At 37.5% G+C, this 24,365-nt stretch overlaps 1 protein-coding gene across 1 annotated transcript; it reads right to left on the bottom strand.

Annotated features, from left to right (window-relative positions):
* Window positions 1–882: 882 nt before the first annotated feature.
* impdh1a (IMP (inosine 5'-monophosphate) dehydrogenase 1a) lies at window positions 883–23,869 on the bottom strand. Its single transcript, XM_053500427.1, has 15 exons — window positions 23,275–23,869; window positions 19,333–19,431; window positions 15,393–15,441; window positions 12,032–12,133; window positions 11,580–11,654; window positions 11,278–11,484; window positions 11,006–11,093; window positions 10,714–10,913; window positions 10,455–10,545; window positions 9,765–9,860; window positions 9,489–9,632; window positions 9,244–9,388; window positions 8,819–8,962; window positions 7,466–7,549; window positions 883–2,144 (listed from the first exon to the last, which is right to left on the bottom strand). The coding sequence occupies exons 1-15, from the start codon at window positions 23,511–23,513 to the stop codon at window positions 2,123–2,125; spliced, it is 1,785 nt and encodes a 594-aa protein (XP_053356402.1). The 5' UTR covers window positions 23,514–23,869; the 3' UTR covers window positions 883–2,122.
* Between the last annotated feature and the right edge of the window lie 496 nt (window positions 23,870–24,365).

Below are 24,365 nucleotides of genomic sequence, written 5' to 3'. Positions count from 1 at the left end.
GCTTGAAGCGAGGTAAGGACTGTACGGGGGATGTGGGAATAACTACAAGCCAAGTTCAACGTGCATGTGTCTCTTCAATAAGTTAATAAGTGATCCACGATTTTCGAGGATCAGCCGTTCCACTTACTGAATGTTCATCGTTAAGACAGCAGGGGGCGCTGGGCCACCTCGGCCGTCAATCACAAATGTACGTTTGCACCATTGAAATGTTTTATTGTGGTTAAGAGTCTCATTACCGTGCAGTACCTGAAGTCTTCTTCAAATGTCAGTCCGTTTAACGGCTTCATCCACAAGAAATTCCAAAAGTCCTGGGTCGACTTGAACATTCATTGTACTAGTAGTCTACACATAAAAAAAAATCAACACCGCCACGTAGTGGTGACATGCAAATAAAAATTCATAAGAGCATCTTGGATCATAACCGTCTTTATTAATGTGACCCTTTTGCACGTCATGGCTGAGTGCACAGCTTTGGGTGATACTCCTGTACAACAGTAATACATGAGCAGCAAAAGCCTGTCAAAATCAGTCTTCATTAACTCTGTCTAGAGGTCATACATCCCAAAACCGCACCATTTATAGCTCTACCTGTGCTTTACATAGCTATAGCACGGAGATTTCTTATTGGTTGAGATCCTCTGACATCATTTTGTGTCAAATAAATCATGATCCTGTAGTCACCCCAGTCGGGCTACGTGAGATCTTCAGGGCCTCACTGTAGTGAGCTGCTTTACACAAGAATATTGTCAAAAATAGGATTGTAACGTTGAACGTAATAAAGGACTATTATAAAATAGATTTTGTGAGCAGTTTCTTTAGTCCAAAAGACTGTACAAATTTGGAGAACTGCCTGACTTGCCAGCAATTGCAGACAACAAAAGATGACCTATTTTATACAATCTAATTGCAAATAATAATAATAATAATAATAATAATAATAATTACTTAGTCAAATAAACAACACATCCACACAAACGGAGGTGACACCTTCATACTAAACTTTTTTTTTTCTTCCTGGGAACGAATTAAGTCTAATATTCACTGTATAGTACAAACAATCACATTTGGTATTACACTTGTATAGTGTAAGTGTACATGAATAACATTTTTCGTACATTATTGTCCAAACCCCAAAGGAGCCAAGACTCTTCCGGGAAATGAAAACTGTGCAGTGATGTAGCATTAATGTCACAAAGTTTCACAAACAGATGACGAATGTTGTATTCAGATCTGTCACTCACACTGAAAAACGTTTAAGTGTTTTCATTACAAGTCAGCACTACCATAACTGCAAATACTTACAGTAATAAATTTGCTTGTTACTCAATATTGTATAGTTGTATCTGTTTGTGATCGTTTACTTGGCCGAGAAAAAGATGCGCACAGACATTGTATTAAAATGTTTAAAATAAATTGTTATCGTAACGCATCACTGATGTAACGTGGTCCTTCTACACGCTGCTTTCCTTTGTAAGGTGTGCAGGTGAAAAAGGATTCTGATTTTAATTTAAGGCGATCCCTCAGCTTCTGGTTCCATAGTCTAAGCTTGTTAACTGAAGAACCTAAAAAGCATACTGGATCAAAGTTTGAAAATGTATAAACCAACTTCATGTATATACATATAACCTTCATTATGTTCCATACGTCATTCTCGTGTGTACGCCTCGCTACCCTTACAATGATCGAAACACCGGCTGGGTGCACAGTATTAAAGCTTATTGCTAGTAGGCTAACGGAGAAGACATTTAACAAGAATATTTTGGTTGCGTTGAGCAGAAGTTGAAAGAAACTTTAAAAAGCAGTGAGCGTTACACTATCCTGTGAGGACAACGATACATGAGATATAACAGGATTGTCATATGAGGACAAAATGGAAATAAAAAGACCAAAAAAAAACTGTTGTTTTTACACAACAGTGCACAGCAATGTCCATGTCTGTGTTACCAAGGTAGAGTGCAGGATACCTGCACGTCTGCTGCTGAACACACCTTGTCGGGAAAAAAAAATACGCCATTGTTTCTTCAGGAGGAAGAAGGGAGAAGAGGAAGGAATGTAGGAGAGCTTTGATGAATCAGTCATGTTTGGTCACAGCTAGGGTCGTATGGGTTCTCTGCTGCCGTCCTCAGTATAACCGCTTCTCGTAACTACGTGAGAGACAAAGCATGTCATTAACATTCACAGCAAATGTGCATCAGTGAGTCAAAAATGTCTATTTAAAACTTTTTCGTAAAGTATCCACCATGATCCTGCTGTCTGTTATAATGAAACAAAAACATCATCATATACAAATTTTATAATGATATACCTTTCCCTCTTTAGGTCTAAATGATTAACTTTTTTTTTTTTTTTTGCTGACATTAGTTCGGAAAAAAAAATGTCTCTGGAGGAGTTCGGCCAATCAGAAGTGACCAAACACTATGTTGTGTACATGACAGCACATCAACAACTACCACCCAGCTGGCGTACAGCTTAACCGCCGATGCGTCTCCGCTGTCTTCCTGCTGGGTGAATTTGATTGACTGCGATGAGACGTTTGTATTTCTATGTTGGTTGTTAGAGGCCGATGACCTGGCGGTTGATCAGTGTTTTGCAAACATCGCTGATGCTTGGGCACTGGTTCAAGAATACTGACAAGCAGCCAAGTATATTACTCTCATTGGGAGTGAGCAGCGAGAATGAGAGGTCGTAAGCACAGCAGGAGAAACCTTAACATGAAGCGAGTGATAAAGCCACCTGTATATTAACAACCACATAAAAACATGATAAACCATACCTGACAAAAAATTCTGAAAAAAAAAAGTCTCCTGGAATAGATTATAGTATTATAATAGTATACTGGAATAGTATTGCTTATGATAATAATATATATATATATATATATATATATATATATATATATATATATATATTGATTTATCAAATTAATTAAATGGCGTCTTCATAATTAGTCTGCATTTACGGAGTGATTCTCGTTTAACCACACGTAATAATCTGTTTTAACAAAAATAAATGCTGGAAAAAAAATTTTTTTTTTCCTCTTTTTTTGTAAATGATGTGTAATACAAGTTGGAGGAATCTCTTTTAGTGATTAGTGAGGAGCTTCTCACAACTCGGCTCTCCTCTTAATCATGGGCCGAAATCCGCAATCTAGAAAAAGTTACTGAAATTTGCAGGGGTTTTTTTTCTGCATAAGTGGCTTTTACTCTTGATTAATAGGTATACTGTAATTATATATTTATTATACACATACACACACACTGTAGGAGTTCATGTAATCATATAATGATTGAGAGATCTAGATGATTAATGTGCAAAGGAAGTTCCGCCTCCTAGAGGACTTACATTACAACCAGAGGAAATGTAGGTTTCACATTTTAAAAAATCATCAATAAAAAGCTGAACATGTCTTCACAGAGTTCATGCACAAACATCAAACCGAAGAATTATGGTGTCAATATTAATTTGAAGGGAAATTACAATAGCAAGAAATGGAGGTAAATTTGTCAGAGGTATTGTCAGTTCCAGGAGTCAGTAAATGTGCTGGGTGTAGTGACATGAGATTCAGATCCATAAACCTAACATCACTGACCTTTAACATCCCCACATATCCAATTAAATACTTTAGTGAGAAACACTTAACTACTAGAGGAAAAATCACAACCTATATTGCAACAAATACAAAAATATTCAGACTGTGAATTTTCCCAATAACCTTATATCAGCCCTATGGCTACATGAAGCATAAAGGAATAGATTAGCCAAAAATGCTAACATGAACACCAATAAATGAACAAACTAGTGTCAACTACATTTAGCATTTTTTGACTCACTATGCCTTTATTTTCCTAAAGTTTGCACACAGTAAATACAGGGCTTAAGAGCTGCAAAAGGAGGTTTAGGAGCAACTAGAAATTAAGCAGAGAAAGTGACCTCAAGGAAGGAAAAAAAAGTAAGCTTAAGTTTTCACTAAAGGATCCTACAACTCACAATCCCCTCCACCATGATTTACATCAAAAACACACACATGAGGACTGAGTACTTACATGGCACAAAAGTATATCTACGATGAGTGCATAAAAGAAAGGAGAAGAAGAAAATTTCACATCATTCCATAAGAAGATATGAAGGAAAAGATCAAATGTTTTGGGAGGACTGTATGAACTAAGAGGGGATTGCTGAGTGTCTGACATCTAAGTAAGGGCTTTAATAAATATCCCGGTTAAACTGGTACTGGAAACAGACCTGCCAACTCTGTAGAGGACTAAAAGGGAGGACTTCGGGATGCTTTTAAATTAAGATGTTAACTAAAATGGTTAACATTAACCGAAACAGTTTTGACTCCTTGTGGCATGACTCCACAAGCACTCTGAATGAGTGCTGTGGTATCAGGAACCAGGAAGTTAGCTGCATATCCTTTAAGGACTGGTGTTGATAACTTTTCCAGCACACCTAGTGTTAACTTTTTTTTATCAATTTGTGCTACATTTGATCAGACCAGCTGAGCTGCTCTTTGGCCCCCACAGCTATAACTATGCTTTGGGTATCCGTGACCCATCAACCTTTTGACATTTGACGAAAAGTAAGAATGCAGCATCTTCCAACCAGGATAATTAAATTAAGACAAGAGAGATTAAAAATGTCACGAGGGGGGATTCTAGTGGATTGGTTCATAATGGAGACTCCAAAACATCGTTTCAGATTCACATACAATTTGCCTCATCTGCTTTTTTGAATTGGGTACGCATTGGTGATGCAAAGAGACCATTCTGTCTTTAAAATGTTCCTACACAAAATGTGAAAAGATTGGCAGGTCTGTAATTGTGCTTTAATACTTGTTTAATACTAAATTTGTTGGGTCATATATTAAATACAGAGTATGTGTTAACTTCTCAGATTCATGCTATTTCTTGTGATGATGTACCAAAGGTATTAGGTTAATTTACATTAATAAATTACCATTAATTAAAAAAAATAATATTAATAGTAAAAAAATCTAAATTCATATTTAGTTAATTCTTTCAAATAAAAAACAAAAGCCTAAATCAACTGTGTACAACACCAGCAGACCTGGATATACCTTATTTACAATCTCACTTATTTGACAATCAGCTGCAGCTCAAAAAAGAAGAGCATGTTTTAGTTTTACAACTATTTGGGGACAGCATGAACATACTGTAGCAGAAGGCCAATTTAATACCATGCAAGTTTAAATAAAATAGCAACTCCTCAAATCATCCAATAAACACACACAAACATGTGTTTAAAATACAGCGATTATAATTAGGTCAATTTGAATTGGAAGCAAAAAAAAGAAATCTTTAGAGTCTTGGGGATTATTTTAGTCCCTGTAACAAAATCCCCATTTATTATTTACATTCCTAAGAGAATCCCCAAGGACAGGAATGGGTTGTTTCATTACAGTGAAAGAGAGAATTGAAACAAGGGCTTATACACTGTCTGGCCCCCCAAAAAAAATCAGATACAGTAGGTCAAATTATTCCAAGAAAAGAAAACTGAGGAGATTCGAAATTACTGCAAGTGGGTTAAGAATACTACAGAACATCAAAATCTGGAACTGTGCTGAACCGTCAACTTTGTAGAAATAATTAATTGAGATCACCAATAGAAAAAGTCCGATGAGTTAAGATTTACCCTATTCTAGAGGGGTGGGAGCATCAGGTAAGAAGGGGAGTGGATGAATTGATGCACCTATTATGCACAGTGCTTACTATACAAGCCTCTGGAGGCAGCGTTATGATTTGGGGTTGCTTCAGTTGATCAGGTCTAGGCTCAGCAATGTTATCTGGCAGTAAAATAAAGTCAGATGATGACTTGAATGTACTGAATGACCAGGTTATTACATCTATGGAGTTTTTCTTCCCTAATAAGACTCTGAATTGTGAAACTGTGGTTCAGCGAGCATGAGAAATCATCTTCACATGTGAACTGGATCACATCATGTAGGCAAAGTTAAAGGAGATTAAATGAAATCATAGTGTGTGCAACTTTCTTTTGGCCAGGCAGTGTTTTCGTTTGTGTGAAAATCATTCCCACATGTGGGCCCACCCCAAATGCCTTTGTCCATATGTCTTCGGATACAGTAGCACTACTATTTCCTTTCACTGGACCCAAGAGACCCAAACCTGGTCCAGCATGTCAATGCAGAATGCATGCCAGGCTAGGAGAGGAAAAACTCAAGTGTCCAGCACAGAGCCCTGGTCCCAACACCACCCCACCCCACCCCACACTGGGATGAACTAGAATGCTGACTGTACTCCGGGCATCCTCATTTAACATTAGTGACATCGTGGATGCTCTTGTAGCTGAATGAACACACTTAAATTTAGGCATCTGGCTGATGCTCCTATCCAGAGCGACTTACAAAAATGCTTTAAAGTGTCGGTCATTGGCTAGATCCTTACACAGTTAAGGTTAAGGGTTATTAAGTAACATCGGCCAAACAGTGTTGTTTTTTTGTGGGAGTGGGAGAGGGAGATTAGCACAAATATTGAAGAGACATATGTCTTAAGTCGTCATTTAAAGATTGCCAGGTCCATCATTAAAGCAGGTGAGTGACAGCATTTTTTTTGCATTAGTGTTGTACTTCAGAGGCATTCCCTCCATCCTCCCAGTGTCAGGGGCCTAGGAATGCCAATAAAGCTGAAGCCAATAAAGCTGATGAAACTTTTTTACAAGATCAACAAATGAATTATTCAGTATAAGTTTTATAAGTCTTACACTGGTTTTATATTTATTGAGCCATGCACCTGCCTAGGGATGTCTGCTAATATTGCAATAGTTGCTGATTAGATTTCAGTAATGCTAGTTTAATTGCCATTATCCATGCTAATGACAGATAAGAAGAGGCAGTTATAACCAGCCTCATGAACTGGTTATGGCGCTGCTTTTGACCTGGGATAAAAATGTTTTCAAATACAACCAAATTGCAAAAGTGTTTTTGACACGCAATAATTCATTATTTTAAGACAAGGATGCAAGTGTTTTTTGCACACAGAACAAGAAGTGTCAGGGTGAGATAGCAGTGGACACATTAGCAAAGTCAAACATTTCATATTTTCTGCATTACGATTATAAAGTGAAATATATTGGTTAATAATAAATATATTAAGGGTCACTCACTTTGTACACACAGAACTGCTTGAGTGTCTTTTGCTTAAGCGAAAGATAAACAGCACAAAAGCAGGCTTGGTGTCAGTGGGAGTCGGCAGAGTGGCTTATCACTGTGCATGATAAAGTGACCCACAAAGCGTGAGAAACAAGAGATACAGGCTATTTGTCGGCCTCAGCACCTGTGTGTCCCGAGTTCTCTGTGAGGCTCAGCCTGACAGCTGCTGGAGCAGTCACGGAGCACGCCAGCATTGCGTAATGGGCACTAAGAAAGAGCCACAAAGGCAGAGTGACTGACGGTTCAGTGTGGAAGTAAGCAGAATAGGCGGACACTTACGAGTGCAGACCATGGACTCCGCCCTCCACCTGAGCAGACATGGTCCTCTTTTCAAACTTTAGTTCACCGGAGTACATCATAGAGCTGCACAGAGCAAAGAAAACAGGTATTACAGACACATAAGTTGTAAATCCTTTTTATGCTTCTTAAAATTAAGTCAGACAATTACAACCCATAAAAGCAGTTACAGTCTAGCCCCAAAATTCCATCCAGGGAATTTGAAAACCCACGAAATTTTGAATGTCATCCAAAAAATGCCTAAAGGTAAACCCGTATACTGTGCAGTACTGTCTCCATCAGTGATAGAATGTAAAATACCAATATCCCTATATGTACTATAAGTCATGCAAGAGTGTTTTCATTGGTTTCTGCTGTCGTTTTCTTTGGTATAAGTACGATAGGGTAAATACAGTAATAATACACAATCCCAAGCTGTGTTTTTCTCAACAATTGCTTGGTGTTCTCTCTACAGTACCAAAAAAACTTGCACAGTATTATATTTTATATATTTATTTTATAAATTATATTGTTCTTAATAGTTTAACGTTAAAATGCATGAAAAATGCAGTTTCCACAAACAATTATTTGTTAGGTTTTAAGGAAAAATCCGCAAAGAGCTAAGGCCGCGAACTCTGAACCACGACTTTGCGGGGGTCGACTGTATATTTATAACTCAGCCCGTATAGTTTTTGGCTAGTTTGACTGCTCCCTTGAAAGGAAAATGTTTAATCCAGAGCTCTAAAACAAGTGGGATGACAAATAAAATCAACTAATGCATGAAAAGTCCAGGAATAAAGAAAGCGTACAGATAAAAGGCCAGAATATCGTACTAATTTAGTTAATAAGCCTCATATCTGAATAGTTGGATTAGGTTCTCATAAATGCAATCTGGACTGAGGAGATGAATGGATTTTACAGCCACAGCGGTTCCTATCTGCAAAGGAAAAGGAAATTGGACAGACTGGTTCAAGCAAATAAGAAGGCTATGATTAAAAAGAACACATTTTACAACAAGGCTAGGGTGAAAAACCTCTCCACTAAATGTCAAGGCAGATGAGCTAATACAACAAAAGACCACATCGGGTTTCACATCTTCAACTGGACAGTTTCAGTAAGGTTTCTAAAAACCTGAAGTTAGACCAAAGAGCAATTACTAATGTTTTCTGATTTCCCCTTTACAGCATATGTACTAAGGAGACCGTTCGTCTCTGAACACTGATGCTGGGTACTGATTACTAGAATTTAGGTGGTGTGTTGCTGTAATCAAGCCTGGGAGGAGTAGAAAAAAAAAAAAAAAAAAAAAAAATGATGCTCATGCCCACAATGTTTACTAAGCACGAGTCATGGTCTTACCGTAGGATGGACAGGCTCTTTGCGCCAATATCCTGGCAGCCATGTTGGATTCCAGCAATGAGGTAAGGCACAAACTTATGGATGGAGCCTTTATCCTGAACCGAGCCTGAAACTCCCTGAGCTACCTTCACCTTATCGCCCTCACTGTAACATAAACAGAAACATAAATACAATAAAAAATAAATTCTATTTAAATTAAACATTTAAAAATTAGTTTTTCCTAAATTTTTTCCAGACTAAACTTCTCTAAATGTATAACTATTTATTCTAACAAAACAGTATAAAAGTCTTTTTAAGCCCAGTTTGTAACAAGAGGAAGCAGAAGTGCAAAAAGACTGCCAAGCATGAAATGGGCTATAATTTACTCAGTCTGTTTAATATTGCCAATAATTTAGATGATTGAGTTGCATGTTTTAGGGAGGTACCTGAAATAGCGTTTTTGGCTGCTGCTGTTTTTCTCCATGGCATCCAAAGAGCCCATACCACGGTACTTCTTCAGTCTTACGCCGTCTGAGAAAAAATACTCACCGGGAGCTTCTGTGGTTGCCGCAAGCAAGGAGCCCATCATCACTACAGCAAAAAAGAACAAACGCGTCAAAGAAAAAGTATAGTAGACAAATAATAAAGCAGAATGTTTAAATTACAGGTCTAATTAGGTTGTGGCAGGTACCTGTGGATGCTCCTAAAGCTAAAGCCTTCACCACGTGCCCAACTGTCTGAATTCCACCATCTGCGATTACTGGCACCCCGAAACGGCGGGCATACTCCGCCACTTTATACACAGAGGTGCCTTGGGGTCTTCCACATGCCATAACTGCAAAAAATTACAAAATAAAAAGTATTAATTAATATACTGTAAAAAAAAAAATAATAACAGTTAACATGTCTACCATATACACATCGATGTACATATTTTTTCAAATATACAATATGATCTCTTGCACACCTTCCTGTGTGATGCAGATAGATCCACAGCCCATGCCGACTCTGAGAGCATCCACACCTGCGTCAATCAGATTTTTTGCCTGTGCAGCTGTCACAACTAGACAGACGCAGAAATTAAAAACAAACCATCATTAAGAAAAAATTATAAAATTCCAGATACCTTAAACTTCTATTAAAGTCACCCAATATGTTATAGTAAATGTTTTTTTTCTGATGAAAAACAGAATATCTCAAGCAATTTAATAAAAATATATATATATATTTAAAAAAAGTAACTTATAATATGGAAATAATGCAATTGGGAATTAAAAAACAAACATACAAATTCTTTCAAAATGAATCTAATTGCCATACAACTAAAAACAAGAAGTGCCATTAATGTGATGGGAAATGTTTAAATTGCACATTTTGACACACAACCATTTTTAGTTATTCGCAGGGCAACTTCAGCAAAACAAATACTTTTATTTTATATATTTTATTTATTTATTTATTCATTTTATAAAACATTGTTCTTTTTGTTTAAATCTGCCAAATAGTTGAAAAGCTGGAGTAGGTTCAAAAAATAAATTTATCCTGTCATCATAAATTAAAGGCATTTATTATTAAACATAAAAAAATAGAAAATTTAAGTACAAGTCTTGAGTTTGAATTTTTATCTAAATAATCTAATCGAAACTTGGTGACTTACCATTTCCTCCCACCACCTGTAGGTCAGGGTACTTCTGTTTAATGTAGTTGATCATGCTTATCTGAAACACAGAGTTTCCCTGAGACGAGTCCTGGAAGAGAAATATAAATCAGCAGCGGAATATAAAACACCTGTGAATAAAAATGATATGCAATCCATATTAATTGAAGTATATACTGTAGGGTACTGAGTTTTTTTAAGAACTAATTTAAGTGTGACAATACAGAAAACAGACAATAGAGTCATATTAAAGACTTACTAGCACCACAACATCCACTCCAGCCTGCATGAGCAGATCCAGGCGGTATTTGTCGTCCTCACGTGTGCCGATGGCGGCACCACAGAGCAACTGTTTGCGTGAGTCTTTAGACGCCAGAGGGTATTCTCTGTTCTTCTTTAGATCAGTACGAGCAATTATGGCCACCAGTTCATCACTGTCATTTACTATGGGCAGTTTACCTGTAAACAGCAAAATTTACCATCAATCAGGGTAAGTGAAGTAAAAAGGACACCACTACAAGCACTTTACAAAAAAACAGAAGGAGTCAAACCTTTTTTGCTGCGCTGCAGTATGTCATTGGCTTCTTTTAGAGTAACTCCTGCTGGCGCAACCACTAAATCTTCTCGCTTTGTCATCGTCTGGCAGATTCACAACAAGAGCTTTATCATGACTTTGCATTAAAGTAATTATTTTTGATTAAAGTAATTATTAAAAATTAGACCTTAGAAAGCTCAGAAGTCAAAAATATCATTTATCAATACACATATATTTACTCTTTTTAGAGATGCACAAGTATGATGTCACGTCATTTATTTTACCAACCTCCTCCAGTGGCCTGTCGTAGTCTTTCTCTGACAGAAAATCAATATCTCGTGACGTGACGATTCCCACCAGCTTGCTGCCCATTTTACCGGTCTCGGTAACAGGGATGCCAGAGAAACCGTGCCGTACCTTCGCTTCGAACACATCGCCAACCGTGTGCCGAGGGCTCATCACTACTGGATCTGTGATGAAGCCCTGCTCAAATTTCTGCCGTCATAACAGTCCACATGTTAGTGATTAGACACTTTACCAATACGCACAAAAAAATACAATTCAAGTGTAATTAAAAGTCTGAAATTCACCTTAACTTTCCGAACTTCATTTGCTTGGAACTCTGGTGTGCAGTTGTGATGGATGATCCCGATTCCACCCATAAGCTAACACATAATTAAAAAAAAGTAAGGTCAAGGCCAAAAGGCCATTAGAAACAGGTCATTTTGCAAAGCTGATAAAAAAAACTGATGGACTAAGTAGCAAAATGTTCCTAAAACTGCTACCAAAAAGCAGTTGAAATTTCTGTTCCCTTGATAAGACTTTATAGAGCAGCAGGAACAATAAACTACAAATGCACCAACTATGTGTTAAATTAGCGATAAACAAAAAAAATGAATTAGTTAAGAAGTAAACTGGTGGTAATTTTTCAGTTTAATAAATTGGATTAAATGGACTAGGATGCATATACCACTTGTGTGTGTGTGTGTGTGTGTGTGTGTGTGTGTGTGTGTGTGTGTGTGTGTGTGTGAAGAACACTTACAGCCATAGCGATGGCCATAGATGACTCGGTCACAGTGTCCATGGGAGATGAAATAAGTGGCGTCTTTAGGGTTATTTTCCGGGTCAGGGCCGAGGTCAGATCCTTAACGAGGACATCAAAGTAAACATAAGCATTACATACTGATGTGGTACAAAATATTCTAGTGTAATATACTTGAATGTATGTTTCGAAGAGAACAGAGCTAGATTTTCATTATTTTATGTGTGTGTGTGCACAACTATACTATGATGAAGAAATCTGAAAAAGTGTGTTAACAATTATGCTCACTTTCCGTGAAATATGCATGAAGTTCTAAAAACATATTCTACTGTACTTAGTGTTCAGGGTAAAAAAAATGTGCATTCTCTGTTTGCAAGGTCACAAAAATAATTTCAATATGCAAATTAGAAGGAATATAATCCTTATACTGCAAGTTTCAGAAAATAAGGAAAAATTAAATTAAGCCAGAACTACAAATTTCGACAGGACTGATTATTGTTAAATCAACAAATCCCTGAGAACATATAAATGGCACGCTATTCCCATTCTAAACTTCCTTAATCACAGGTAAGCCTTGTCCTTATTTAAAAAAATTTAATAAATTTGTACATCTGCCAGAAGGAACTTTAGTAAACATGTAACAACAGAACTGTCACGGCTTGATTGATCTTAGTGAATAAACCATATGGATTTTCTCCAGGTATTCCAGTTTACTCCCACAGTCAAAAGACATGTGGGCTAATTGGTGATTAGATGGATTGGCACCCTGTCCTGGGTGCACCCTGCAGAGTGCCACCCCCCACCAGCATCCCTTACAGTATAAGCAGTATAAATAATAGGTCAGAGAATGTGAGTGTGTTTTTGCAATCACTCTCAGCTTTAGGAAGGAACAAAGCCCTGTTTTAGGTTACGTTGGAATTGCATTAGCTTTCTAATTTGCACATTTTGTATTTTCATAAAACCTTGTATTGTTTATCAAAGTAATTTGCATTCTATTTTTAGCAGCCTTTTCGGGGGTAGAGATACTTTTTAGCAGTTTTGTTTATAACTCACACATTCTCATTCTCTCATCGCTTACAGTATCCCAAGGGTCTCTGGGAGCTAGGTGGAATACAACCTGAGTGGTGCACGCACTTGAACACTATGGATAATTTAAAAACATCAAGTAGCCCAACCTGCATGTCTTTGAGCTGTGGGAGGAAACCGGAATACTCAGAGGAAACCTACCAAGCATAGGGAGAACATGCAAACCCTGCACACAAACCCAAGGTAGGACTCAAATCCTGGACCCTGGAGGTGTGAGGGCATAGTGCTAACCAATACGCCCAGTTTTATTAATTTTATATTTTCTAGGGCTGCAACAACGAATTGATAAAATCGATAAAAATTTATTACTAAAAGCGTTGGCAACGAATTTCATAATCGATTCGTTGTGTCGCACGACACGGAGACATTTGATTATTTAAAAAAAACTTTAGTTGAGCGCGGAGCAGAGTGAACACACTTGGTGCTAGCAAAGTTCGCACTGATGCTAGCAGAGTTCGGCACCTCAGACGCGGCGAAGCAAAAAAAAAAAAAAAAACGAGCCGAGGTAGAGGAAAGATACATAGTGGAGGCTGCTGGGTCTTAGCGCTCATCCCTTACTGGTATAATCAACATCCGTGCTTGCGTGTACTGTTTACTATAACACAATGACCATGTGTGTGTGTAAAACATTTTATTTTCTGTTTCTGTATGCAAGTGTGTACAGCGCGTGTGTAAAGCAAAAGCAAGTCTCATTAGAGACGTTAAAAATCCATTTTCTCTCTCTGCTCAAGGCTTAGGCTGCTCTTTGCATGCTGTGTCCCATGCCATTGAACACCGTGCCTCACACACACAGACCCCTCCCACTTTCACCTTCACAGACACATACACACGCTTTCTCTCTGCTTTACACACAAAACACTGCTCTGTGGCGAAGGTAAAATGCAGGTTAATTTGTTTTATTTTTACTTTACAGCAGTGATTGTTAGTATGTTTTTAAAAATTAAATTTGGTTTTTGAGTGTTTTGGAATACGAGCAGCTTCCGGAACAAATTATGCTCGTAATCCAAGATTCCACTATATCTATTTGGCAGATGTAAAGCATACATGTCTATGTTTTCTGTATTAGTCCATTTTTATTTTATTTTATTATTATTATAACAGCAGCAACATGTTTGTGCACATTCTAAAGATTTTAGTTCTGTTTTTAAATGAAGGGTTGGGAATAAATGCTTGTCCCGGATTTGCGTTGTATCCGATTAATCGAAGAAGAAAATAATCGACAGATTAATCGATTATTAAACTAATCGTTAGTTGCAGCCCTAATATTTTCATACATTTTTGTAGAGCTTTAAAATGACATGTTGAGGGTTACTTTAACAAGTGTGTAAACTCAGTGTATGTATGACATTTTTACATTGTACATGCAAGGTGGGAAACTGTACTGATAGTATTGTTGCATTAAATGAATGCTTAATGCCACTGTAGGTCTGATGGCTAGTGTTACTGACCTCCCAATTTTGTTTAATGTTTGTTTAATGTCTTGCTTCGGATTAAACACGTAGTAATGCTTTATCTTATTACCAGCATTACTCTGTCTATGGAGTGTTTATACAAAAAAGAAAAAAATATATATAGATGTTTTTCATTATCTGGATCAACATGCACTCATTTAGTATCCCTGAGGTAAGACAAAAACAGCTTCCAATCTCTCCCAATTCCTCTCTCCAGAGACTCCATGTAGACGTACAGATATGTTAAAGCACGGTAAATGCTTCACCAAGGTTATCAAGGAAATATTACTGAACAATTAAAAACCGGTAATACCGCCTTAGCTCAAGGCTGTTTTAATAAGAACACCCTGTAACGAATGTCAACTAAAAATGTTCAAAAAATTATGTGTTAAATGTAAAGACATTTTGTTCCTGCAGCTTGGTTCTTCCCGTCTCTCACTGCCATGTGTATACAAATAAACAGATTCACAAACACGTGCCACCCTGCTTGTGAGAACATGCCCTGAAATGCACCTGGGACACTGGCTCCACCTGAGCCTCTCATTTGCACATCTCATTTACACTCCTTCACCCGTATCAGCTGTCCCTTAACCAGCTGTTTATCTTACACTCCACTCCCTGCTTAAGTTTGCTTTTAAACTACATGGCAACTGGCGCAGCTGTTCCATCTTGATGCATGCAGAGGATCCTTTCGGCCTCGCAATTTAATTAGAAAAGCTGCTGCTCTGTAAATCGTTATTAAATGTGGCATGCTAAATGTGAACATACACTCTAGGGAAAGATCCATGTCTGATGCTGAGCTGTGTTCATGTAGAGATACTCACCACTTCATCCGAGGTAAAGTCGATAAAACCAGGCAGGATGAGGAAATCACTGAGCCAAAAACATTAGACAAATAGAAGTTATTTAGAGAAGATAGAAATGAGACAGACCTACAGTTTATACACCATTATCTTATTAGACGGATAAATAACTAGGAGTGTGTGATATGTGCTGTCCTTACAATAAAAAAATAGATACAAACAATTACAAAAATTCAACTAGCTTGTAACTGGTTTTGTTTCAGGGAAGACATTCGAAACTTGTGTATCTTTGAACCACATCCCAGAAGTAAATGTTCAACTAAAATCATAATTTTAAATAGTATGCACTTTTTATATATATTATATATGCACTATACTATAGCTCACAAGTTGTAGTGCTCTGAAATAATATTATGGGAAGGTTAAGCTTTTTATTTTAATTTTAATTGTTTTCATAATGACACAATTGGAAGACGTAAACAGAACCAGGAACATCCTCAATCTCCAACCGTGAAAAAGCTCAGACATCAACCATCAGCTGGAAAACTGATGCTTACAGTTTTCTGGGATTGTCAAGAAAAAAAAAGTTAAATAACTGACACAGCTCGTTAAAGCGACACGCTGATTTAGGAGCCGAAGCCTAAACTTTGGATTAAACGCAGCGGACTGCTCTCTAAAGGCATTGTGATCTTGCATGATAATGCAGGTGTTAATTGAAACACCTTTCCCCGGAAGCACATACAGTACGCTGGGGTAAATAGTGCAGATGAGATAAATATATTAACAGCACATTTCTACACATTTCTGCCCACACTATCGACACTCAGCAAAAACTCAAAAAGGTTTTGAGGTGCTAAAATCCTCCCTATAGTCCTGATCTTCCTCCAACAGACTTTTACCTGATTGGTCTCATGAAAGCTGCAGACAAAGATTCACTTCTGACGAAGACGTAAAGACAGTGGTGCAATCATAGCTCACAGTCCATTGCATAATATTTTTTCTTTATTTTAATAAGGAAATACTAAAGCTTGTTGACAGATGGTGTATTAAAAAGCAAGGAGATTATGTTAAAAAAAAAAACGTATAGTGTATAGTCTTTATTAAAAAAAGTATTTTTTAGTCTTTACTAAAATTTTATTCAAATAAAATTCTACAGCCAGTGTGCAGATATGTAAACTGTTTGTAAATCAGAAAGAAGGTGTGACTTAAGCGGCTGTCACAATCCTATTTTCATGTTAGTTTTCCATGTGAATTTTATATAAATACTAAGAAATTATATTTAGCATTTTTTAAATCATAATTTATTGCAATACAATCTAAAAAAGTGGTCTACAACAATACAGCGTCTGTTGCAAAGTAGTAAAACGTAATATTTAAGTAAATATGATGTTTTCTGTAATTTACCATTAATGAATATGAGCATATGTCAACATGTATGTGTTAATGAATAACAATCTATGTGTAAAGTGCTTTGTGGAAAATAGTTTTTTAACGTTCACGTTAACTCTGTTATCGTTCTTAACTTTGTAATCTCACACAGATTTGATAGTGGCCTAAGTGTCACAGGAGCTTCTAAGAGGATGAGACAGACACACAGGCAGCCAAAGATCAGCATTACTTAATCTCTTGACCCTGATGACAAATTATACACAAGTAAGTATAAGTGAAAGACTCAGTGAATAGTTAAGAGTCTAAGAGAGAGAGTGAAATGCAGATACAACCTCCATTAGAGCACGTTAGAGATCGTGTCCAGATTGTGGGTGTAAACAGAGACCACTACTTTACTAACAAGTTAATTGCAGATGATGGTATCAAAGATATCGTTCTGTGCTATTCTTACATTAAAGTAAGGGAAGTGAGGCAGTGACCTTCTTTCCTTCTGTCTTTCTATCAAAATCCTGCTTTCATCTCACCTCTCTGTCTGTTTCCCTGTTTCTATGGATACAGTCTCAAGGTTGCCATAGAGCTCAAAGCCATCTCCCTGACAGATGTCCTGAGAAGCAGTGGTCTATAAAAAAACAGTAGCCGTTTACACACTCTTCTCTTTAAAACTAGTCAACACGTCACTCTCATGTACATCAATAAAACTGTAAAAACTTTCCAATATGAAACATTTTTTGTAAGAAAATGCAAATGTTTGCATGCTTATTTAGGAGATTACTTTGGGTTAAAGTGCAACTGGTGATTTTTTTTTTGTGATAAAAACTGTTTAAAGGGCAGTTTAGTGTTTTTGATTAAGTAAAACCCATGAAACCTGTCAGAAAGGCCTACATGGTTAAACCAGATAATTTGTTTTTCTTTTAGTTTACCGACCCTGGGCCAAGAGATATACTGCAGATTCTCCTTCAAGCAGATGTATTAACAGCTACGGGGAACTGAGAAGCAAAAATAAAATAAAATTCCGCTTTTCAAAAACTCAAGCTCAAGCGAGGTCAGATATTCAATTAGCTGATGAGTAGCTAATCCTCATCAACTGTGAAGTGTTTTGGAGCAGGGAAAAGCAGTAAATCAGACCAGAGAGCAGAGCCACTCACTTAACAGTATGTTACTTGATGTCAGATTTACTAATCATGAGCAGACCAAACAAACAAAAACTTTGATTCTTTGAATGGACACACGAGCTTGATTAGTTTAGCCAGACTTAGTTATTTGAGAATACTGTTGTGCATGGAAAGGCAGACATACTGAGACTCGAAACCATGAACAGAAATCGATGGTTTTGATTCTCGATATATAGATCAGTCAGTAGCTAATGCAAATTGGATGGAAGTCTGGTTAACTAAAGAGACCAGACACGTAATTTAAATAGGTGTGGTTCAGTCTGTGTTTAGAACAGACCAAGATGAGCATCATGATGTTATGAAAGGCAGTGGCTATATTTCATATATCCCTATGCTAACACTTTTATTTAAAAATGTTTAAATGTTAAGTGTGTATGTGTCTGTTAACACATTCATCATCCCACATGATAGAAGTGAATACAATTATATTGATATCATTATACCGTGTGCCGATTCTATAAAAAATTGCAATTCTATAAGTATCAGGAATTTATAATTATTCAAATCTGATATGTTTAAATTTTAATTTTAAATGTTTAAATTTTTTAAACATTTAAAAAATTTAATGACGAGTAAATGTAGCCCATGTCTTATGACATCAGCTTTCTCACTTAAAAACCAAGGGCAGCTTTTAAACAATGTTGATAATTCTAAATAATAATGTCATAATTATTTTTTCTAAACACATTCACTACTACAACATGGAAGTGGCTGCAAGGACACGGCCGAGTGTGGCTTCTAACACGGGGCATGCGGGGCTTCTAAGACACACTATTTATTTATTTTTTTACTTTTTAAAGTAACAGTGTTACACAATAGGCAGTACAGTGATTTAGTGGTTAGCACCAAAAGAAATTGCTCACTTGGGGCAACTCGAGTTTGGAGAAAAATGCAGAGCTTTAATGCACACAATTTTTGTTAAACTACAACTCCATAAAATACGCTTCTGTTGTGGCACTAGGACGCTTTTATGCTCGGCACAGAATAGTTTATATCTTAGGCTGATCGGCGGATCACAAGTCACAGCCAATCAAACCGAAAACCAGCCAATTCTGGTCAATGATTGATTCATTGGTTTATCCCTAATATAAATGTAAAAAAAATATTCCCCCATCTACAGTATAATGTACACTAATACATATACAGTACATGTGTAATTATTTATTGTGAGAGAGACAAAGAAAGACAAGCCTAAATAGATATATATATATATAGCTTAGTGCAGTTGTTTCGAGTTTATCCTGCTCTAACCACATACCTTTTAGATACTTTTATAACTAGTCTATAGCTGTATAATGTGGTTGGAGCTGCCTGGTAGGTCTCCAGAAACAGAGCACAGACTTCACCATATAATAAATCACTTAAACTCACGGATGGCTGCTATTCGCTTGAAAACTTACTTGTATGTGAGGCCATCTCCTATGGAAAAGAGCTGCTGGGCAGTGAGTCCATCTTCTGGCACATAGCCGGTCCCTCCACTGATCAGGTAGTCAGCCATACTGTAGAAACAAGGAATAGATGACGTGTTGGCATAGTGATAGTCAGCTAGATCTAAAAATATAAATGAGACAAATAAAAACCAAAGCATATGGTAATAAACTCTCAGACTGCATCCCCGTAGCACGAATATCCTTCATTTTAGTAAATCATGAAATATCACCATTTGCTGTTCAAACCCCAGGTGTATCTCCTGTACACCTTACATAAGTGCACCACATGGTGTACCTACACAGTGCACTATGCATCATATACACGTTAGCGCGTGTCCACTGTAACGTAGCTATACATTAGCGACATACGTATCCTGCGTAACACCTTGCGTACTACTAAACTGCCCCGATTAGGTGTACTGTTTGCGATTCAGCCATTTATTTCCTTTATTCTGTGCGCTTTTCTTTCGACGTATCATGTAATAAATAAAACCCATTCACTATAATTTACTCTCTAAATCGCAGGAGTAGACGAAAATGAGAGGATTGAACGCTAAAACGGCTCTTACTTTCGCGAGTGCTGAGGAGGTTTTTTTCAGCAGACGGAACAAAGATACGCAGAAGAAAACGCTTCCTGACGTGAACTACATGAAGATGAATAGATAAAAATAAGGCCTTACTCACATGACGGGCGGTTATGTAGCCTTCATAAGACAAAATAAGAGAAAATAACGCGAAGTAAATTCCACGAAAAGAAAGAAAAACCCCAGACAGTAAAGCTCGGTGTTAGCTTAGCTGCTCATGTGCAACGGCTACGCCACGCGTGCTCCATCTGCACGAGGCTCCAATTTTTGAATCTTTCCGTCCACGTTAGAGAGAGAAAGATGGTCCTGCAGTGGCGTCACCGCGCCTCTACGTGTCACTGTTGAGTTTGTGTCACACTGTTGGTTCCTATTACTTGTATAGTTTCAGATTACTTTTTTGTTTCACCTGTGCATTAAATTTTACAAACATCCAGATTAATTACCGACACGGTAGTTTTCTTTACGCACAATTTCTTTTTTATATATATAATCTCTCCTAAAGTAAAAGATTATAACTTTCTCGATTCTCTGCATTGCTTTGAAGTCTTGCATCATGTCTGTCAGTTCAATATTTCATGATATACATTTGTCTCTCATTATTATTATTATTATTATTATGATTGCTAAACAATTGCAATATATCTTAAACACAGTCACTAGACACAGGGTAATGTGAGAACTGGCAGACAGTTACAAGTGCAATGCTAAGAACAAAAAAACTACAAGCTATGCAAAAAGCATATATACATACAGCATATGAGCATATAAAGAACTAATAAGTGAAATTAAGTAAAATGCATTGCAACCTGGATGTAAAATTTCTGAGTGGCAAAATGACAACAGTGCAAATAGTATTAATTGTGCAAAGAACTTTGTAATAGTGAGAGTAAATGACAAGACCATGAGGTTAACAGATGATGAAGCAACATGAAGATGTTTAACCCATTTTACCAATGCACTAAATGCTTTTAACTAATACAACTAAGAATAACATCAGACTCATGGAATAATGACAAATCGGTTCAAGACAGACTCTTTAAGACTAGTAGACTTGCAGACTACAAGGTAGTTTAAGATTCATTACTCACTCATCTTCTATACTACATTATCCTGTATACATGGTCACAAAGGGCCTGGAGCATGAGGTGAGGTACACCCTTGATAGGGTGACAATCCTTTGCAGGGCACGCGCACACACACACACACACACACACACACACACACCATCACCACTTAGCCTAATCTGCATGTCTTTGTACTGTTTGAGTAAATAGGAGCACCCGAAGAAAACCCACCAAGCACGGGGAGAACATGCAAACTCCATGCACGCAATAACACACACTCACACCCTGAGGCAGGAATCGAACCCAGACCCTGGAGGTAAAAGGCAACAGTGCTAACCACTAAACCACAGTGTCACCTATTGCATAACACAGTTTTTTAAAAAGTAAATAAATAGAAAAAAATAAATAAACAGCAAGAAGACGAGCAAGATGAGAAAATGACTTGACTCTGGAGAAAGAGATGGTATTCCCATCACTATTTGGGAGAACAGCTTGAGTGGCCACTATATATAACTATAATTGCATGCCTGTAATTAATATATGTGTGTGCAAAATGTCCAACCTCCAAACCACAAACCAAAACTTTGATGCACATGAGAGAAGTTCAAAAATAAGACAATTCGTCCTTAAAGTCACTGAACTAAAAATTGGAGAACATTTCTAAACCTTCATTTTAACCATGAATTTGTGAGGTAAACAAATTAAAACACTACATATAATGCTCCAAAAACACCTAATTCCTTGGTTTGATAGCCATAATTGTCTGTGTCATATATATATATGTGTAGATATATATAAATATACAGTATATAGCTTCAATATGTCCAGACGTTAAATGATTTTTAAACTGTTTCAAGCACCAGCTATACTTTAAATCTACATGCAGGACAAAATATTATAAAACACTTCTGAAACTTGGCATTAACAGTGGCAGATGTCGTGAAGCAGATTGGCAAAAGCAAGTCTACACAACATGTAACCACTGACTTTGTTATGTAAAGTTTTTTTTTTTATTTATTAAAAAGTCTTATGATGCGTTTGCGTGAGTACGTGAGCACCTTCAATCTGCCTCTTCTAGCAGGGTTTCTGGTCTAAACCACAGATTAAATATAGTCTTTACTCATGTAATTCTCATGATCTGAACTCTGCTGACAAATAAGAAGGCAAATGGTCAAATTTAAGTAGTGCTGAAGTAAATCAGATGTAAAATGAGGAAGCTTCAGACATTATATTTAATTTTACACACACATGTTTCTGTGGCTTTACTTCTGCTATTAGGTTATTGTAATCCGTATAGGGATTTCAAGGTAAAAATTGACATATTTGTCCCTTTCAGTAAGAGTAAAGTAGGGTTAAACCCAGTGCCTGGCCTGCAGCTCGGCCCAAGCTCTCAGTAGCTAAGAGGATTGTGATACGTCAGTTTCAGGTACAGATTCACGGTGCTTTTTAAAGGCTGGCTTTTACATAAAGGGTCGAAACCACTTTCCGATATGCTCAGGCTACTTTTTTCAAACAAACTGTAAGACATTCGGAATACGTGTACTTTAATGAATGCTAGCACAATGACACTAGACCTACTCTCCATTACAAAGTTACATTAAAATTATGTAGGACACCAGTTAAACAGGGCAAAGAATATACAGTATACATTACAGTGTATCGAATACTAACCTACTGAGTGTGAGTATGCATATGTGTGTTTAAAATAATATGTGCAATTAAAATACACTTGTTAACAGACAAAAATAAAATGTTATATTTTTAAAACTTTAAAAAAAAGCAAGCCGTCAGGCTGAGTTTTGGAGCTGAAGGACGAGTGTGAATATAAGTGTCAAGGAATTGGTACTGAAAATCAAAGCCATGTGTCTAACTTAGATTTAAACAAGTACATTTAAGCAGCTTTAACAGAGATTGCAATATAATCTCACGCGCAAGTAAGTGTTTAATGAGAGAAATTGAGTTGTTGTAGGATTTCCTATTATTATTATTATTTTAGATATTTTAGTATTTAGCATTACTATTTGTCATTCTGTCTTCTCTTATCTCTCACTCAGACCTGGTGTAAACAGCAGTAGGAAAGATATAAAAATATACACCACCACCATTAAAAACATGTGAATAATTAATGCTTTTTCCCTGGCATACTGTACATTTGCTCCACTAACATTAACAGAAATGTTGTCTGATCAGGACTCCTTTTGCACAGGTGTCCAACATGAGTATAAACAACTGTGCTGTTTCTGAGAAATGTAGCAGCGTCTCACCTCTCTGGCTCGTACCCAGCCTGAATGCGCGTGGCACTGTAGCGCTGGGCTGCCGTCTCATGCCCGTGCCCATGACCATGTGGCGGGTTGTGGCTGAAAGTCCCGTGTAAATTGTGCTCCGGGTCTCGTGAGGAGAGCCATGGTCTGGCCGGTTCTGTGTCTCCTACGATGCGGCGGTAGTCGATTTGGTAGTTGTCACGCTCCCCGTCGACGTATCGTTCATAACCTTGGCTCTCCATTGGAGCAAAAAGTACAGTGTTCCCCTCCGATGTGGCCCTGGGCCAGCTGAACCGATGCCCCACCACTCAATACAGAAGTTCATTCACCGGCAGGGGCGGGGGGTCACTCTGGAGCAACAAACATGCACACAAAAGTTTGATCTTCAGAAGCGAGTTCCTCCTAGCAGGAGAGCAGCCTGGGGGTCACCCAATACGCATCATGCAAACAACCCATTAGACTTGCTCTAAAACTTCCCACAATAAATAAGTCTGTAACAAGTGATCTCCACAGCTGCCTATGTGGAGCTGACTCCTGTTGGCATAGACAGACTGTTCTTAAACAAATCTTTCCTGAGGGACGAGAGGAGCTGTAGTCGCCACTTCACCACAGAGAGTGGCAAGTTACAGCAAGGAACCAATGGAAAAGCAGAACGTAGGGCTTGGACGAAAACAAAACCCTAATTTGTTTAGACTGCAGGACGATTTGTGTGTGAGTCTCTCTCTCTCTCTCTCTCTCTCTCTCCCTCTCTGTCTGTCTTTCTCTCCAGCTTAGCTCTGTTTCTGACAGAAACACGTCACTTCCACAAAGAGGATTGCAGCATTAAGTGTGTGAGTTTGTGTGGGTGTATGTTTGTGTGCGTGAGTGTGTATGTGTGTGTGTGCTCTATTTGGGAGGAGAAACTTGCCGGGTAATGGAGGAAAGACAGACGAGGGAGGGCACTCAGCACTCAGGTGCAGAACTCCTCTTGTTATTTTCTCAAAGATAACTCTTCATATGTGCATGTACTCTACTGTAAGAGTGTGTGCCATGTGTAAGCACAAAAGTTTGTGTATGTGTGTATGCCTTTGTGTGTGTATGTGTGTGAGAGGCTC

Source organism: Clarias gariepinus, chromosome 7 (genome assembly GCF_024256425.1).
Source record: "Clarias gariepinus isolate MV-2021 ecotype Netherlands chromosome 7, CGAR_prim_01v2, whole genome shotgun sequence".
In the NCBI taxonomy this organism is placed as follows: Eukaryota; Metazoa; Chordata; class Actinopteri; order Siluriformes; family Clariidae; genus Clarias; species Clarias gariepinus.
This window is presented reverse-complemented; position numbering and strand designations above follow the sequence as displayed.

Bases quoted from the DNA above. Each gene is read 5' to 3' on its own strand.
- impdh1a (XM_053500427.1), bottom strand. From the start codon at position 23,513: ATGGAGAGCCAAGGTTATGAACGATACGTCGACGGGGAGCGTGACAAC. The intron at 15,442-19,332 runs GTAAGTTTTCAA...TTTTTGGCTCAG, and splicing joins GGAGATGGCCTCACATACAA to TGATTTCCTCATCCTGCCTG. The intron at 11,485-11,579 runs GTGAATTTCAGA...TTATGACGGCAG, and splicing joins ATGAAGTTCGGAAAGTTAAG to AAATTTGAGCAGGGCTTCAT.